At 39.1% G+C, this 20019-nt stretch overlaps 1 protein-coding gene across 2 annotated transcripts in view; it reads right to left on the bottom strand.

The window, feature by feature from the left end:
- MOSPD2 (motile sperm domain containing 2) overlaps positions 1-20019 on the bottom strand; it is a 56567-nt gene that overhangs the window by 36103 nt on the left and 445 nt on the right. For both annotated transcript variants that reach the window (XM_039233900.1, XM_039233901.1), the window contains exons 3-4: positions 2469-2624; positions 324-410 (exon numbers count right to left, since the gene is read on the bottom strand). In XM_039233900.1, the coding sequence (XP_039089831.1) occupies positions 324-410; positions 2469-2624 (243 nt within the window). The remainder of the gene's footprint in view (positions 1-323; positions 411-2468; positions 2625-20019) is intronic.

Below are 20019 nucleotides of genomic sequence, written 5' to 3'. Positions count from 1 at the left end.
TTAGTGACAGTCAAAAAGATTTTCCATGAAAATACTGGGTTGAAGTTTAGTATCAGTACATTAGAAAGATGATAACGACTCTGAATTCTATTACTGTGGCCTTGTCACAGGATGTGGCATTGTCACAGGATGTGGCATTTGCCTTTACTGCTTTCTCATAATGCAAACAGTACATACAACTAAGGGCCTGACATTCTGTCAAGACGGCCCTAATGATCCCCAATTGTAAGAACCTAGATGTGTGGTGCATACGGAGGTTTTGCCTGTTATTAAAATGCATCTCAAAATCTTGACAAGCCGGTACATCAATGAAATATACTTACACAACTTGTTGCCTTCTTTGTCATAACCGTGCAGATAAATACCACCTATTTCCAATAACCATCTGGGAATGGAGGATTCAGTGAGGTCTAAAAAAGGATAAACCTGATGAGTAATTTTAACTTAGGAGTGTTTTAAAAAGAAAACTTACAATGTAGGGGCGCCTGGGTGGCTCAGTCAGTTAAAGCATCTGGCTTCAGCTAGGGTCGTGATCTCACAGTTCATGGGTTAGAGCCTCACTTCAGGCTCTGTGCTGACAGCCCAAAGCCCGCTTCGGATCCTCTGTCCCTGTCTCTCTGTCCCTCCCCTGCTCATTCTCTCTCTCTCTTTCAAAATACATAAACTTTAAAAAAAAAAAAAAAGAAAACTTACAATGTAAAGGTTAGTGTTATATAGTATGTCTGATATAAAAAAAGTAAGCTTATTCAAACCTCTGGAAAGAAGCTCTGGCAATAAAAAAAGGTGTTTCTTACTAACTAAACAAGCCAACCAAAGACATGGATGAGAGAAATGGGGAAAAATCCATTTCCCTTGACACATCAGCCATTCTTTTTTTTTTAACATATTTTTTTAAAATGTTTTATTTATTTCTAGGAGAGAGAGAGAGAGAGAGACAGCATGAGCAGGGGAGGGTCAGAGAGAGAGGGAGTCACAGACTCTGAAACAGGCTCCAGGCTCTGAGCTGGCAGTCAGCACAGAGCCCGACGCGGGGCTCGAACCCACGAACCGCGAGATCATGACCCAAGCGAAAGTCGGACGCTTAACCGACTAAGCCACACATTTCCATGTTTTGATTGTGTTTCATAGAATGACTTTCAACAAATACTATCACCAGTGGGACAATTTCAAGATCACATGCTAGTAAATATCCACATTATAGCCTCAGAATTGATTTAAAAAATCACTATGGTTTCTCTAGTAAAACATTTTTCTATTAAGTTTGATACCAAGTAGAGTCTAATGCATTTTATAATCTTAGGGCAAGTGGAAAATACTTCCAAGGAATAAGCTAGATTCTTTAGCATGAGGAAACAAAACAATGTCTGTCCAGTCTGTAGTGAGGCTAAGAACCAACACAGCAAGGCAACAAATGCCAAGGCTTTTGTTTCATTCACTCTGAGAACTTTCCAAGATTCTTTACCTTTTTTTGGTATCATTTACCACATCGCTGCTGTTTGCCACGGGAAACTAGCAATTCTATAGAAGAAAAAACTAATATTGAGTTTAGAAGTTTATTCTGCACTTAAATGATTTTGATTTCTTTGCATGAATTTTAAATGCTCTACTGTTCATTGAAATGACCTACAGTTTTTACATTTCCAATCAAACTATTTCTTAAATACTTCCCTTCTCCTGGATTCTTTCTACAAGTATGAAGACTGGGGAGAGTATCTGCTCCCGATTTTTTTGTTGACTTTTTTCCCCTTAAGTTTCCAGACTCACTCACTCCAGAGTTTGTTACTCTCAAGGTCATCAAAACCATTAGTTATGCCAGATTCTTCCCGTTAAATGTTTAGGACAGAAATAATGGGTGATTTTCCCGTGAAGGGTGTTTCATCTACTTGAAGACTATTTCAACACCTCTTCCAAGATTTAAAATCCATTTTGGGGGGAAAAATGTCCATCTAGAATCGGGTCTTGAAACCAAGAAATTAAGCAAAGGCTGCCATAGGCATCCTTGGAGATAAGCCTGCTTTTTTTTAGGGATCCCCTAATCATTTAGTAATGCTACAGGGAACACCTATTAGCACGAGGAACTCGGGGACAGAGAAAGAGAAGGCAACAACTGGGGAAAAAAGAAACAAACTAGGAAAACAGCATCTCCTTACCTCTAGGCCTAGTAGTGAAGATGCTGTCTTGCTATTGTTCAGTGGTACCCAACTAAATAAGCACAGATTAACTCTGCTCTGAGTTAAAGAATCTGAATGTGATTCTGTTCCCCTGTGATCTTATTTCCCTAAGAATGATACTACTTTTAAGACATTCATAAGATGTTCTTGTCAAAGTGTTAGTAGGTTTTTATAAAAATTCTATTTTGGTGTTTATGATGATTGCCAAGAATATCCGCAAATACACTATTTGATAAATGGAAAACTAACTTTTATGCAGGGGACAGTATATGGTCACGGTTAAATGGAACGGCTTACCGTTGACAGACATTTCTTTCCTCCACTGAAAACTCTCATCAAGCATCTTCAGTGTTTCATCGACATTATTATGCCTCCAAGTTAAGTAATTTTCAACCCAGTTATCATCTTGTTGTAGCCTTTCAACATCACGTGGATCATATTTATCTGACTTCTCTAAGGGAAGAACAGTAATAAATGACCAAGTCAGATACATTCTGCTAGAAGAATACCAAACGCTAAAGCCAAAGGAGAAGAAAGATGTACAAGACAAGGCTAAGTTCCAGAAGACAGCTCCTTGAAGGGTGCAGTTCAGATGAAAATGCAGTTTAAAGGATTGCTGGCTTTTTTAACTGAGAGGAGAATAAAGTTATCCAAGGATGGCAAGTTTACATGTGCCACAGTAGAATTAAAAAATAAGACCACAGTAAAATATTTTGCATGACCGTCTCCAAAACTGTAAACCAACATATAGAAAGATTAATTATGTTACCTGAATGTGAAATCCTTACCGTAGGTCAATGAAAAATGGAATTTTATATGTAAAGAAAAAAGTTGTACTTAAGAGGACATTCCTTTGGCAATGTCATTTGAAAATATGAAATACAAAATGGAAAACCAGCGATGTGTGCAGCAGTCAACATTTCCCAGAATTTATTGGAAGAATTGTTTCCAATAATAATTTCCCATCATCTGCCTACACATGTGCTACGGTACCTGATATTCCTCCTGCCACATCTTGCTCCATTCTTCCTTACCTGACCTGTGTCTCCTCACAGCCACCTAGGCATAGCCAGATTCTACCATTCTGCAAGACTTTCATTTTTTTTTAATGTTTTATTTATTTCTAGGAGAGAGAGAGACAGCGTGAGCAGGGGAGGGTCAGAGAGAGAGGGAGTCACAGACCGAAACAGGCTCCAGGCTCTGAGCTGGCAGTCAGCACAGAGCCCGACGCGGGGCTCGAACCCATGAACCGCGAGATCACGACCTAAGCGAAAGTCGGACGCTTAACCGACTAAGCCACCCAGGCGCCCCTATATGCAAGACTTTCAAATGCTTCCTCTCCCACAAAAATTTCCCTGAGCCCAGAAGTAATTCCTTCTCTACTGGGAACAGCTACAGGACTTCAACTGAGCCTTTTTTAAGGCACTTAGCATGTTTTCCTTTTAATCAGAGTTACTGGCATACGTGCTGTCTCTTCCCACATAGAGACTGTGTAACAGCACAGTCTATCCATTTTAGGAGTCCTCCAAAGCAGACTATACTGGTGCCAATGAAAAGGCCTTCAGGAAACATTTGTTAACTGAATCTATTCCTTCTCTATTTTTATTATCTCAGTTAATGGCACCCTCCCAGGGGCCCAAGTGAGAACTCAGAAAATTCCCTGGCTCCTTCTTCTCCATTTTTTTTTTTTTTTTTTTTTGCATCTGGTTAGAAGCTAAGTTTTATAGATTCTCTCTCCTCTCTATTTGCTCTGCCTCATTTCAAGCCATCAGAGAGAAGAGCCAAAAGAGCAGGAAAATATAAAGTACATTCAAAGACTCTTCTTTGGAGTCTCAATTTCCTTATCTTTAAACTGCTTTAATCACAGTGCTTGTTACTGTACTATAAAATGTAAGATTAGACCATAAATCATGCACCTGTACCGTGTCACCTTGGATTTGGTTTTCAATACCTGGGCTCTATTTTTCTAATCTATACAATGACTGGTTCTATGGTAGGTAAACCTTGGAAAATGGTTTTTAGCTCTGCTACTCAAAGATTCATCGGTATTCAAAGTACAAATTTTCTTTAGTTCTGATTTATAAACTGGAGCCGGATGTAAGAGTTTACACGGTCCAGCCTCAAGAGGCCCCTGAGAGCACATGTCCCCTGTAGAAGCACCATCCGGTGTGGCCACTGGACAGCCCTCTCCAGTCAACCAATGTAGCATTTTCCCCGAAATTGCAGGCTGACTTCTTCATTTTCAAGCACATTCCTGCCAAATACCCAAGTCTGAATAGCTACAGGTTACTCGCCACGAAAAATGTGACTAATTCAAGTGGCAACTCGAACCAGCAGAAGTGGTTAGTGCATGTAGCCCAATTTTGTGACATAGAACATTAAAAGGACATGTACCAAAGGGTCAAGGTTTAATAGAATTTACTGCTTCATCGGGGGCCTTCTAAAATAAAATTGGCTTTTTTTTTTTTTTTAATCCCAAGTACCCAAACTGAAGACTACAATGACCCCGCGTCTTGATGTGCACTGAGGAGCCAGTACTTTTGCCCATCAATGCTCCTGTGTAATCAGCTCAAATGTCAGCACAGTGCAAAAGGCATACGGCTTTTCAGTATTACTATGGAAACAGTTCTGACCTCAGAAGTTCCTACAGAGTCGTGGGCGTCCCCAAGGGTCCAAAAAACTAAACTCAGAACCACTTACCTAGAATAATGTGGCAAGTCATGGAGTGCCTGCGTGGTTCGGTCAGTTGAGCATCCGACTTCGGCTCTGTTCATGATCTCGTGGTTCATGAGTTCAGGCCCCGTGTCGGATTGTGTGCTGACAGCTCAGAGCCTGGAGCCTGCTTTGGATTCTGTGTCTACCTCTCTCTCTGCCCCTCCCTTGCTCCTTCTCTCTCTCTCTCTCTCTCTCAAAAATAGGGAAAATATTATAAAAACTAAAAAAATATTAGCCATAAAACAAAGAAAGCACTATTGTTGTTATTATCATTATTACTACCACTGCTGGTATTATCACAAGGGATACCAGAAAAGAGACAGTGCTTGTTACTAAGAAATTTAAAGTAGATTGCTTTTGAATAGCTTTTAGGGACGCAGGTCTTTGAAGTTAGAAGTCTCTATTTACATTAAAATGACTACTACTGGGGCGCCTGGGTGGCTCAGTCAGTTGGGCATCAGACTTCAGCTCAGGTCATATCTCATAGCTCCTGGGTTCAAGCTCTGTGTCAGGCTCTGTGCTGACAGCTCAGAGCCTGGAGCCTGTTTCAGATTCTGTGACTCCCTCTCTCTCTGCCCCTCCCCTGCTCACGCTGTCTCTGTCTCTCAGAAATAAACATTTAAAAAATTAAAAAAAAATGACTACTATTATTATCAGAACATGTACTTACCTATGAAATGCTTGTTGAGTATTTACCTACCCCCCTAGACAGACACAGAAAAGAAAGATAAGGGAAAAGACAGAGAAGGAGAGGACTGGGCAAGGGGTCCCGTGGTGGTGGGAGGGAGAGACATGGGGAAAAAAGTCCAGCCAGAGGACAGAGAGGAGGGCTGTGGGGAGGAGGGAGGGAGAGAGAAAGAGAGAGAAATAGGGAGTAAAGTGGGCATTCAAGGGAAGGAAAACTTGGCCTGGGACCACAAGGCCACGTACAGTAAGTGTGTTTATGAGAACGTAATTTGCTGCTTTCAAACACGGCACCCGGGCAACTGAGCCTGCAAGTGTGAGGCAGTTTCCGGAAAACTAGTCCTCTGGCGAAAAGAGATGTTACAGGAATAAACTAAAGATGTACACAGAAAAGGTAACTACAGCTACCAAAACACACATTTGTGCATGCACACCGCTGCCCCCACCTACTCAGGACACTACTTTTTCAAGACTTTTACCTCTTAATAATTAAAGCATAAAGAAGAGGAAGAGATTAGTTTTATACACAGATACGTACACATACATATATATTCTCATAATACCTTACCCTTCTACTTCCACCTTGCTGTGAACCACAGAAAACCTTCATCGCTAACCAACATTAATCTCAGGTGGTGGGATTTATTTATTAATCAAATTAAACTAATTATTTATTTTAGAGAGAAAGAGATAAAGCACACACACTTGAGCAGGGAAGAAGCAGAGAGAAAGGGAGAGAGAGAATCCCAAGCAGGCTCTGTGCTGTCAGCTCAGAGCCTGACACAGGGCTCAACCTCATGGACCATGAGATCATGACTCCAAATCAAGAGTCGGAAGCTTAACCAAACTGAGCCACCCAGGTGACTCTAGAACTGTGTTTTAAAAGTTAAAAAACATGAAAAACATCTAGCCAGATTCAGTATAAAGGGCAGAGTGATGAAATCAGCACAGGGATTAACTATGTATAGGGACGGAGCAGGTCATGCTAGGCCTGATTTTCTTCTGGTGAAATGGAGAGAAGGTCTGTCTACCCACAGTCCTATGAAGATCAAGAACATTCCAAAAATCTTAAATACCATATAAATGAATTTCGATTAATGTAAGGTAGAACTGTACACATGAATATAAGATTAAATTCTAACCAACCTATTAATCAGTTGAGAAGATCTTAGGAATATACTGTACTTATTATAAATGTACCTACAGTTTAGATAAAAGTTAGAAAAAACACATTCTCATAATGAAAATTAGAGAACAGTTATGAACTGTACATCATAATGATGCTCAAAAGCAGCAAATACACAACTGTCCAACATTATAGTAATTTAGAATGTCTTCTTTCTCCAGGACTTGGAGCGCTGATCCACTTGAAAGTCCTGGTAAGGCCCTGGAGCAGCACCTGTACTGGCTGGACACTTTCTACTGGCTGGACTGTGTTAACGTCAGCAACGGGAGCAATCAGGCTGAAATAACAAACTATTCCCTTAAAGGCATCCTCTGTTAGTAGGTCACAACCTACCCTAAATCTCCGCTTTCCTGTGAAGCTATTTGGTGAGACTGAGAAGCAGGTGGTCTTTTAAGATGGGATCAAGCCACTGGCCTATAGCAGTGATTCTCAAACTTCAGCACCAATCAGCATCACCAGGCGGGCTTGTTTAAAAAGGGATTACTGGACCCCACTCCCTAGAGTGCCTAATTCATGGGTGAGAACCAAGAATCTGTATTTGTACCAAGTTCGTACAGGATGCGGACACTGCTAGCCCAGGGACCAACACTTTGAGAACAACTGGTCTATTACAGATGCAGGCAAGCTTTCGGTAAAGGGCCGGATGGTAAATATCTAAATACCTTAGACTTTGAAGGCCACAGATGGCTGCCGGTGTGGCTGCCCTTTTTTTTTTTTTTTTTAAGCAACCCTTTAAAAATACAAAAATCATTCTCAGCTTGAGGGCTGTACAGAAACAAAACTTTGCCGACCTGTGGCCTGTTGTAGAGAGGGGAGCAGCTTTGTATCTTAGATGAGATAGATCTTCTTTTATGTATTTGGGTCTTCTTTCGATGTTTAGTAATATTTCATAATTTTCTCAATAAAAGAAAAAAGTTGCAAATGTCTTCTACTAGATTGAGAGATTTTTGTGTTGCTATCATGAGCCAATAACAAGATTGCCAAACCTCATACCTCTTATTTTCTTTGCCATGTTGATAACTGTGTTATTTTATATACTGTAGAATTTTAGAAATAATAGTGAATATCACTGTCTTGCCCTTGGTTTTATGGGAATTATTTTCAAGTTTCACAGTTAAACAGAACATTTGCTGTAGGTTTTTAGAAGGTACACTTAAAGAAAGTTTTCCTTTGCTAAAGGTTTGGTTTGCTTTACATAAAGCTGCATTATAGCCAGTATGGTTTTTGTCTTTATTGAAATAAACACATTTTTCCTCATTTTGTTAATGCATACATATTTGTATTTGCTCAAATAAGTATGGAAAAAGAGAAAACAAATACGGGTAGATCAAGAGAAAAGAGAAGGGACCAAAGAGGTACAGGAGATGAAAGAGGTCTCTACGTATACCTTTTTGTAAAGTTTATTTATTTATTTTGGGAGAAAGCACATGGGAGGGGCAGGGGAGGTTGAGAGAGAGAATAAATGAATAAATGAATCCCAAACAGGCTCCTGTCAGCATGGAGCCCAAAGCAGGGCTCGAACTCGCAAAACTTGAGATCATGACCTGAGCCACAATCAAGAGTCAGACGATTAACTGACTGAGCCACCCAGGCACCCCACATGTTTACCTTTTTATGTGATTTTGATTGTTGAACTGTACCTGTTCAAAATTTCATTGGGAAGCATTTTGTTACTGTGGTAAATTCCTCTGCTGCATTTTCTGATCATGAGTCATCTTTGCATTCTTGGGACTCGCAAAACTGCCTGGGCCTTGTATGTACGTGTGTATCTCTGTGATGGGGGCAGTGATAGAAATCTATGGCTACCAACTCAATTTCTTGAATACTCACTGATCTATTAATGGTTTGTTACTTCTAATTGAGACAATTTGAGATGTTTCTTTTCTCCAGAAAGTTTTCCACCTACTCTAAGTTTTGTAACTTACTTTGATAAGGCTGGTGATTATAGTCTCTTAGGATTAAAAAAAAAAAAATCTCTACCACGTCTATAATTATGTCTGCTGTTTGCTCCCAGTGTAGGTCTTTGCATTTTCCCTTTGCTCTTAATCAGTCACTCTAGGTTTGTCTGTTTCACCAGTCCTTTCAAAACACCAGCTTAGGGGCACTCAGGTGGCTCAGTTGGTTAAGGGTCTGGCTCTCTCCATTTTGGCTCAGGTCATGATCTCAAGGTACCTGGGTTTGAGCCCTGCATCCGGCTTTGCATTGTCAGTGTGGGCCACTTGGGATTTCCTCTCTCCCCCTCTCTCTGTCTCTCTCAAAATAGATAAACATTAAAAAAAAAATCCACCTAAAGTTTATTATACTCTCTTCCTTACTATACCATGAATATCTGCCCCTGTTGCTTTCCTTCTACTTTCTCTGTTCATTTTGTAGTGCTTTGAATCGAATCTACAGCTGATTTTTATTTGGGCCTTGTTTTTCTAATGAATGAAAGACCATAGATATTCTGCTGCTCAGCTTTAACTATTTAATAATTTCCATTGTGATATCTTCTTTAACCAATGGATTATTCAGTAGAGGTAAAATTTACACACATTACTGGGAAGTTAACCCGTGGATTATTTAAAGGTGTGTTAGTTTATTTTAGTTTTCCAACAATAGATTTGTTTTTGAGTACCTCTTTGACTTTTTTCCTTTTATCTTTTAGGTTTTTTTTTTTGGTGCTGGAACCTGGGATTTGTGACTTCTAATATAGCTGCTTAATGGCATGAAAACATGGTGCAGATGATCTAGCTGCTTTGGAATTTCTGAGACTTCCTTGATGACTTAATATGTGGTGAATGTTTTCTTTTTCTTTTTTTAAGTTCATGTATTTATTTTTGAGAGAGAGTGCGAGCAGGGGAAAGGACAGAGAGATTGAGAGAGATTGAGAGAGAGAGAGAGAGAGAGAGAGAGGCAGAATCCAAAGCAGGCTCCAGGCTCTAAGCTGTCAGCACAGAACCCACCATATGGCTCGAACTCCCAAACTGCTAGATCATGACCTGAGCCAAAGCTGGATGCTTAACTGACTGAACCACCCAGGCACCCCTATATTTTCTCAAGTATATATATTCCCTACTGGGCAGGAAAGACTATACATTCATACACATACACAGATCAACTTTGCTCGTTGTGTTAAATGAAAGTCTAAACTCTTGGGGAGCCCCGCTGGCTCAGTCTGTAGAGCATGTGACTCTTGATCTCAGGGTCATGAGTTTCAGCTCCACGTTGGGGGTAGAGTTTACTTAACAAACAAAATAACATTTCCATAAAATCTAACATCATAAGGCTTTCTTGCCTGCTTGTCCTGTGTTATTCTGAAAGGTTTGTTAAAGCCATTCAACATGTTTGTGGGTTTCCTGAATTTCTCTCAAAATTTGGGAAGCTTTTGCTTTATATACTTGAAGGCTATGTGGTGGGATACTATTTTATGTTGTTAATTCCTAAATGTTATACCTTTTCCATTTATCAACAGTAGAATCTTTTTAAACGTACTGATGTTTTTCATTCTATATATTTCGTGTAACAAAAGTATCCTTTTTGTTACAGGCAACATAGTATCACTTCCGTTATTTGTTTTGTACACTTCTTTCCCATCTCCTTATTCTTAAGCTTTCTACATTAATTTATTTTAGGTTAGTGCTTTGTAGGAAGAATGCAATTAAGATTTTTAAAATCTGTTCTGTTAATAAGTATAAATTTGTTTATATTTATGGTAAGGTGATAAAGTTGAGGTTATTTCACTGTCTTACTCTGTGTTTTCCAGTTCCTATGCTTTTTTTCTCCTTTCAGGCTTCCTGCTGGAGAGATTCACCTTTTCATTCCTCCACTAGCTTGGAAATGAAGTATTTATTTCTGCAGTTCAGTGGTTACCCTTATTTGAAATATTCACATTTTACCTACAAAATCTACAGTTAATTATCTACCCTCCTTGTAAATAATACAAGTCCTTCCAACCTCCCTACACCTGCTAACATTGTTTAAGAAAAATTTTTTGTAATTAACATGAATTTAGATTTTTTTAAATAATTTGCTTACCCATTTCTTTGCTTTTTGTTGTTTCTTGATCTTTCTGCCTCTTTCTGGGGTCTTTATTCTTATTCATGAAGTACTCTAGTAGTTTTTTTTTTTTTATTAGAGATGGACTGTCAATCTTTGTGTACCCGAAAAGAATTTACCTTCACTTTTGACTAAATATTCTAAATAGGCAGTTACTTCCCTTGACATTTTCAGGAAATTATTTCACTGTTACCTGGCATTAACTGCTGCTGAGGAGAAATCAAATAGCAGTCTGATTTCTGTTCCTTTGTAGACAATCTGTCACTTCTTTCTGGTTGTCTGATTTTTTTTCTTTGTGGTGTTTTGACAGTTTCACTATGATATGCGTAGGGAATCATTTCTTTTCCCTTCATGATGCTCAGATCTTGTTATGCTTTTTTAACCTGAAGATTTATTGTTATTTTCTTTTAAGTTTATTTATTTTTGAGAGCGAGAGAGCAAGAGAGCGAGAGAGCGAATGAATCCCAAGGTGGAGCCTGATGCGGGGCTTGAACCCACAGACTGTGAGATCATGACCTGAGCCAAAATCAAGAGTAGGACACTTAACTGACTAAGCTATCCAGGTGCCCCGAGCCTGAGGATTTAATGTCTTTTAGAAACTCCGGGAAACTGTCAACTATTTTATCTTCAAACAGCATGGTCTCCTTTTCCTTCGGGAAGTCCTATTAAATGTATATGAAATTTCATGTCTTTTATTTTCTCTTACACATTTCTGATTTTTTTTCCCTCTAATGATCTGGGTATAGAGTAACTGCCTGTACAATAACTTAAAAACTGTCTATGAATGTCCTATGTCAGTGAATATATAGCAATATAATGGGGAGAGAAAAACTTCTGCAAGTCATGGTCCAACTACTAAACATAAAGTAACTAATATCAAACAAATTCTATACATCTATGCCAAATCTCTACTGTCAGCACATATTTAGCTGGAAACAGTTTGGACTGAAATGTAGCCAACTGTTGCCCTCCCCTTCCTGGATGAACAACCACAAGGGGAAAAAAATTATAAATTTCTATGAGCTCTACTCGATCTCCTTGAGATCTAATCAAACCAAAACTCTAATGAGAGCTTAGATTTTCAGCAATGAAAAATCATTCATACACTCTACCATCCAGAGGACACAGATTTCGTAAACAGGCCACTCTTCTCATGCAAGCTTTTCAAATAGTTGACAAAATACAAAGTAACATCTTAGGTACGGCAGTGTACTAGTAACAGTCTTTAGAGTTGCCTTATCTCACCAAACATTCAGGATGAACATATATGAAGAAGAAAAGGTATCAACAACTTAAAGAGATGAGTAAAACAAAAATATTTCCCAGGCACTGATAAAAGTTATTACGAGAATAAAGATTCACAAATCAGCAGGTCTACCAATTCTCTATTCCATCACCCATTTACCGCTCAAGTCTCCATGCAAAGTTACAACCTTATATTGTCCGCGACAGTGGCTTGCTATTTTTATATATGGAACACAAAGACAAAAATTGATAAATTCTTAAAATATTTTCCTCTTATTCTGATCATGACAACTTTAAAGTGTTAATCTTGAGAATGTTAAAGATGGAACAAAAGTCAAGAAAATTTCAGGTGTCTATCTACCTATCTTTTAAAGGCTTTCACTCTTGGAGGTTAATACATAACTCATTAGTTCTAAGGCCTATTTATGATCTCCCACCATAGGCTAGCTCGAAATGACGCTAGGGTATTGCAGATACAAAGATGAAGAAGGCCTGAGTGGGTCCCTTGGGTGATTTGGAACCCAGACAGCTTATATAAACATCCAATAGTGTAGTGAGACTTTGTCATTTTCCTCCCACGCTTCCTCTCCACAGAGGGCAGTTGATAAGGACAATCCCCTTTGCATGCGCCCTTTCTTTACCCACAGAGGCTCCTTCCAGTCCTTGCTAATCTTCCTGTCCTGGAAATTCTCTCAGAGATCGTCCTGGTTCGTCTACTTCTCTAATCACTTCATCTCCTCCAGCCTAATAAAATGAAGGCATTCTTCAAAGTTAATCGCTTAATGGAAAAAAGGGAAGACAAAATAAAGACATTTTCAAAACTAAGAGTTTACCACAAAGACTCCACCAAAGAAAATCTAAACGTTATCCTTAAGATGAAACACTAATGAACTCGGATGCAATATCTGAAACTCAAGAAGGAATGGTAAATAAAGATATTAATAAACATATGGTAAGTAGACAAACATTAATGTATAAAAATCATGAATTAGGAGGAGGGGTGAATATGGGGAACCAGGTTAGAACTGCACAATGACTCTCAGGGAGTAGAAAAGGGGAAATACTCCTACCTCATTTTATGAAGCCTGTATCATCTTGATGTCAAAATTGCACAAAAAAAGGAGAAAGGAAAATGACAGGCTAATTTGTGAATATACATGCAAAACTCCTAAATAAAATATCAGCTAACTGAATACAGCAATATATTTTTAAATCCTGATTACTAGTCTACCATATTAACAGATTAAAAAAGAAAACCCAAAGGAACATCTCATCAGATATAATAAACGTGTTCAAGAGATGAAGAAATTGCACTTAGTAAAATTCAACCATCAGTGGTAATGGGTACACAACAGACAAAACTCTAAAATAGCAAACCAGAAATACAAGGAAACTTCTTCATTTTGATAAAGGATATCTACAGAGATCATATTTGATGGTGACATGTTTGGGGCTTTCTTACTAAGATCAGGAATAAGTAAGATGAGTAGGCTTTTATCACTGCTTTGCTATGACAGTGTTCTCCAGCCAGGGTAAAGTAGAAGTATTTCAAGTTTTAAAAATAGGGAGGTTAGAAAGAAAACTGTCATTATTTCAAAGTGATATCATTGTCTACACAGAAATTCCAGGGGCGCCTCGGGGGCTCAGTTGGTTAAGCGTCTAACTCTTGATTTCAGCTTAGGTCATCATACCAGGGTTGTGGGATCCGAGCTCTGCATTGAGCTCCGTACTAGGCACGGAGTCTCTCTCTCCCTCCTTCTCACCTACCTCCCCCAAGGAAACTTCAAACTAACCTAGAGATAACACTGAATTTAGTAAGAGCTGGTAAGGTTTGTGGATTCAATATTAATGAAAAAAGTCAAATGTACTTTCTGTTACCCAGAAACAATCATTTAGAAAATAAATTCTTAAGAAATACCATTTAAACAACCACAATAATAAAACATGTAAAGTATCTGGGATTAAACAAAAGTGACTTAAATTTTATGGAGAAAATTATAAATCTTTTCACAAGGAAGAGTTTAGCAGAGATATAACAGGTTTTTAGATAGGAAGACCCAATCATATTGATGTCAAGGCTCGCAGAACTGGTCTTCTGATTTCACACAATGCCATTCAAAATCCCAACATCAGTTGTTGTTTTTTTCCAGAAACATGATAAGCTGCTTCTATAATTTATATGGAGGAAAAAAGCGCCATGAAGAACCCAAAGAAGCGATTTTCACAGAAGCAGAAACCAAGCGGCCCATAAATATAGGAAGAAATGCTCAATTTCACTGGTACTAAAAGGCAAATTAAAACCACAATGAGATATTCCTACACCCTAATCAGATGGGCAACAATTAAAAAGAAATCCACACCAAATTTTAGAGTGGGGAGAAATAAGGGCATTCACAAACTGCTGGTTAAAATGAAAACCGGTACAACATTTTGCTGTTGGGTGCAAAGCCAAGAGAAGTTCTCAAACTTCTCAATCTCAGGACCCCTTTTATACTCTTAAAAATAACTGAGGGCTCTAAAGAGCTTTTTTGCTTATATGGATTATACCAGTAGTTACTCTATTTGGTATTAGAACTGAAAATTTTTACATGTGAGAACACAAAATCACATGTTCTATCAGCTGTCAGAGTAATGACATCAATACATGCCACGTGACCTTTGGAAAATGCCACTGTATGCTTGTGAGAGAAGGACAGTGGAAAAGGAAAATGATACTTTGGTGTGATTATAAAAGTAGTTTTGATTTCTTAAGCTCCTTGAAATAGTCTCCAGGAACTACAGTTCCTGGACCAACTTTGAGAATCTATGCCCCTAGAGAAAGTCTGGGCACCAGAGATCTTTAAGGCTGTTTGGGCCGCTTGGGTGGCTCAGTCGGTTAAGCGGCCAACTTCGGCTCAGGTCATGACCTTGAGGTCCGTGAGCTCGAGCCCCACTTCAGGCTCTGTGGTGACAACTTGGAGCCTAGAGCCTGCTTCGGATTCTCTGTCTCCCTCTCTCTCTCTCTCTCTCTCTCTCTGCCTCTCCCCTGCTTGCACTCTCTCTCTCTTTCTCAAAAATAAACATTAAAAAATTTAAAAAAAAAAGAATGAAACAGCATTGCACATAACAGCAAAACTTAGAAACAACCCAAATCCATCAACTGATATTTTCATTCCATGCACTACTGCAGAGGTATAAAAAGGACTCAATTACACTTACGTTTGAGAATACGGAGGACTCTTGAGTTAGAGAAGCGAGTCATGGAGAAATACATTCATCTTTTGTTTAGAGTTTAAAAACAGGTAAACTTAATAAAGGACCGATGTGGAATACATCACAGGTGGTAAAGCTAATGAAAAGCAATAGAATGAACACCAAATGCAGGGCAAGAAGCCGCCCCTGAGTGGCCAGGCTGGGGTACAAAGGAAGTTCTGTTTCTCTGGCTGAGTGGTAGTGTATGGGTGTTTATTTATGTTTTGTATGATTTGTACTTAAAAGAGATTTCAAATTATAAAAAATAATAAACCAAGACAGGGGCACCTGGGTGTGTCAGTGGGTTAGGCATCCAACTCTGGATTTTGGCTCAGATCATGATCTCCTGGTGAGTTTGAGCCCCACAGAAGATTCTGCGCAGTGCAGAGCCCACTTGGGATATTCATTCATTCTCTCTCTCTCTCCTTCTTTTTCTGCTTCTCCCACACTTGTGTGTGTGTGCGCGTGAGTGCATGCTCTGCTCTATCTCAAAATAATCTTAAAACAATAATAAACCAAGACAAAACAAAAATGAAAGGACTAGAAAATTATCAGAGAGAAAATTATTTAACAGAAATGAAAAAAACCACAAACGAATGGGTAATTTTGAATATATCCCAAAAAATGAAAAAAGTGAAAGTGACATCAACAAGAAAAGTCCAAACCAATTTTAAAAGCCATAGTGGTAAAACAAGATTTTAAACTACAAATCAATGTAAATATACGAAAAGAAGTTTACTCTCACTAGTAACCAGATGCAAACTAAAACAACCATCAGTTAAGAAATGATGACAGTACACATGGGTAAGGCTGTAGGGAGACTAACACTTTCACACGTGCTGGTAGGAATGAATCTTGGTGTGACTTCTGGGGAGGGAAAGTTAGCACATACATGAAGTGTCTTAAAAACAGTCACACTCTTGAAACCAATAATTCTACTTCTAGACATGAATCTTAAGGAAGCAATTTGAACTACCGTATTAAGGCTGTATTAGCAAACAACTGGAAAGAACCTAAATATCCAAATAGGGAGTGTTTCAGATAAAAGAAAATTATCCTTTACTTAGGGGACTAAGTATTAAATGCTTACTTCATCCATATAGGCAAAAAAAAATGTGATGTCAATAAAACAATGCAGGTCCTAAAATTACATACACAATTGTCTTTTAGCTACTTTTTTTAATGCATAGAAAAAAAGACCAGAAAAAAATGCATCTACTGTTAGCAGAGCTGTCTCTGGATGGTAAGCTTATGGGGGACTTTTTGGTATCATTCAAATTCATGTAAGTGAATTCACATACTTGTAAAGTCAAGAAACAAAGCTAAAATAACAAAACCCATCAACCTCTCAAATGCTCTCCAAACTCACTTAGGTACACACATTTCACTTTTGTTCAAGGCTCTCCATAGTACATTCCCACTGTTTTTAGTGGATGTGCTTACCCTCCTTAAAATTCATGAAAGCGGACTTCTGTTGGCTTCCCAACATGCCCTGCGCCTTCTCACTACAGTGTCTTAGCTCTGACTATGTGATCCTCCTGGATCACTTTCTCTACCGGGCCAAGTTCTACCATCTTCCAAAGTTTCATGAGAAACACCACATTTTCTATGAAGATTTTTCTCACTCCGTGCTAACCCAATCACCCTAATCAGATGTGACCTCTTCCTTGCCTTTGACTTCTACAGAAATGATTTTAACATCCTTATTCCACTAAACACAATTTGCCTCAACTCCAATAGTTAGCTCTGTTTTAATGCCTCTGCTAGGCTGTAAGTTCAGGAAGGGGCTCTATCCGTCTGCAGTTCTTTCTCTAATATTGACACACAACTTCCCAGAATTAAGCATATAATGAGTATTTGAGGAACCAAATAAATTACTGTCACAAGGGAGTAGTCTCTTGCCTTGGTCACAAGAAGGAGGAAGAGAGAACGGGAAATGTTTCTTATTTGAGACTCTGCATGGAATTTCTCACAGAAACAATGACCAAAAAAAGGACCATTTATAACACATAAAACAATTACGGGCTTTTATTCTGTTTGCCAGCTACAAATCTATCCATAATTGGTAACTTAATTTCAATGGAAACAAAAATGTGCTTGGAATTCCCAAGAACCTACCTCCAAAAGAGGTTTTGGAGTACAGCCAGTGCTTAAAGTGACAGATTTGCAGATAATATTTTCCTTTAGGAAAAATATCAAGTTTGTTTGCCTAAGTCAGCCTTAAGCCTCTTCTGAAACAAAATACTAAGGATAATAGGGTGAAATGAAAGACGGAGGAAGAAGGAAAGTGCCTGTTCTCTAAGCACTTAATTTCTAAAAAGTAAACCTGAAAGGGCAAACACAGGCAGATCAAAACACCCTTTTTACCATTCTACTTTACCTTTACCTGATGCAGTATCTCAGGAAACCTCAAACTTTCACAATCCTAAAAGGTTTTTATTTTTCCTTTCCCATGCAAGTCTTTAAATTAAATTAGTATTTACAACAGCTGTGCAAGATGAGCCACTCAAATCACCTACATTCACACATACCCAAGTGTGTATATTTAAGGACAAAACATTCCCTGTAAAGTGCTTTAACTTTGAAATAATGCTTGTGAAACGCAGTGTGAGGGCTGTTCTTTGCCAGATTTTGGCGGGGGTGGGAAGCCAGTTCGGACTACTCATAATACAGATTTGGATTCATCTCCCCATGTATATATTTAAGCATTGCTATATTCAATATATATTGAAAACTGTATTAGGTATACAGAGGGAAGTCACATCCTGCCCTCCATGTGCACAGGTTGCCCTAGACCCCTACACATTCCACTGGAGCAAATGAACAATAAGTAAACAAACGAACATGCCAATTACAGGTTATGGTAAGAGCTGTAAAGGAGACAAACAGGAGGCTATTTAGTAATCAGGAAAGGACTCTCAGATACATTTAAACTAAGATGGGAAAGAAAAAAAATGGCCCCAGCCGTGCACACTATCTGGGCAGTAGCCTTCCAAACAAAGAGAAGTGGAAAGGTCCCGAGATAAACACAGATTCAGTCTGTCCGAAGAACAAAAGAGAGGCAGTGTGGCCGGTCATGTTTTTCAAACTGTGGGTCATGCAGGTTGTGATGTCAATGTTGTGGGTCACTGCAGCAGGAAGTCGTGGGTTTTCAAAATAAGTCTTCTTGAACGAACTTTTGCTTCAGTTGTGTGTTGGGGTGTACTAGATTGCAATACGTGAGATGTTTCTGATTGTGGGCAGTGATGAAATCTGTACCTAGCACAGAGAGTAGTTACAGATTAGGACGGAGGGGTGGGCAGGAGCGCTTGCATGCAGGGCCTTGCCGTGTAGGCCACCATTAAGAACTGAGATTTTCATTCTAAACACAGTGGCAAAGTAGTGAAGGGTTTCAAGTTGGGGAATGACATGATCTAATTCGGCATGCTGGTGTTGCCAAAGATTTTCACCACAGCGAAATTCAGAAAACTTGAGCACCAGCCCAGACCTAGCCACTAACACCAAGGATTTGGAGCAAATCCCTTAATCTCTCTAGATCTTACTTTCTTCATTTTAAAAATGAGAAGGTTGGACCAAGATGCCTTTTCGGATCTTGCCTATTGCTACATTTCTCTGACTACATATATATATATACACATACATATATCCTGCTTCCTCCTTTGGGTAAGTACATGGCTATTGGGGAGACATGAGCACATTAGGTCAAGTTCTGGATTACTTCTTCAAATACTATAAACCATGTGACTCTAAGAATTACAGCTCTCCAGAAAGCAATTTTAGAATGATCTCTTGACTCGAACCAGCTATATTATTAGAAATGAGATCTCTGGACTAAAAGTGAATCGAGTGCTTTTGCAACTCTCTAGCGCAAAGTTTGGGACGTGAAGATAATTGACAGGGAAGATGAAAAGATTTACTGACCAGCTTATTTGGAACACAGTTCCCTATTTATTCTAGGTCATCAACTGAAATTTAATCTATGGCAGTCTCAAATTGCAGAGAACCTCTGCTGAGCACTCAAGATGCTGAGGCTTACCCCCTCTTCCACAGCAATCAAAAGGACTATCGAGACAAAACAGCTGTTGAGAGGCAACAACAGGTTAATCCCAAGCTAGATGGTTTGATACATGCTCTTTTGGTTAATCCTCCCAACCTAATTATTCACATTTCACAGATATGGAAACAGGGGTCTGGAAAAGACAACTAAGCTATTAAGTGGCAGAGTCAGGATTCAAATATTTATTCCACATTTATAACACATTATCCTGCAGGTTGTTAAAAATGACTGTACAAGGATTAAGTCATCAGCTTCAAGTATCTGGGACATCTGTTCAAGTACATGAACAGATAATATTCAACCAATAAATCCATTCTGGGCTCACAGGTACTTTGCCAGGCACAGTGTGGGATGAAAGAGAACTTGGTCCAGCACCAGAGGGTCCGCTCCGTGGGTAGCAAGGAATCTGGATCCACAATTAAGCACACGTGAACGGCATCATGGCAGTTTCCACGTTCTTTTTCTCTAGTATTGCTGCTGAAAGGTCCGTGCCCTGGGCCTTGCAAGTGTCCTCCAAGTTCCATAAACTCGAGATGCTAGAAACTCACCAATTTCCAACTTACATTAACCCTTCGGGAAGCAATGGGCGTATCACCTGCCCGACTGGAGCACCGAGCATGGAACGTTATGGAGAAGGAAACCTTGGAGGTTTCCCTGTGAGGGTCGAAAGGGTCCCTAAAGCCTCCCACAGA

The sequence above is a fragment of the Hyaena hyaena genome, unplaced genomic scaffold, assembly GCF_003009895.1.
Source record: "Hyaena hyaena isolate Hyena2069 unplaced genomic scaffold, ASM300989v1 scaffold_80, whole genome shotgun sequence".
Taxonomy (NCBI): domain Eukaryota; kingdom Metazoa; phylum Chordata; class Mammalia; order Carnivora; family Hyaenidae; genus Hyaena; species Hyaena hyaena.
Note: the sequence above shows the minus strand (reverse complement) of the source record. Positions and strands in the feature narration are given on the sequence as shown.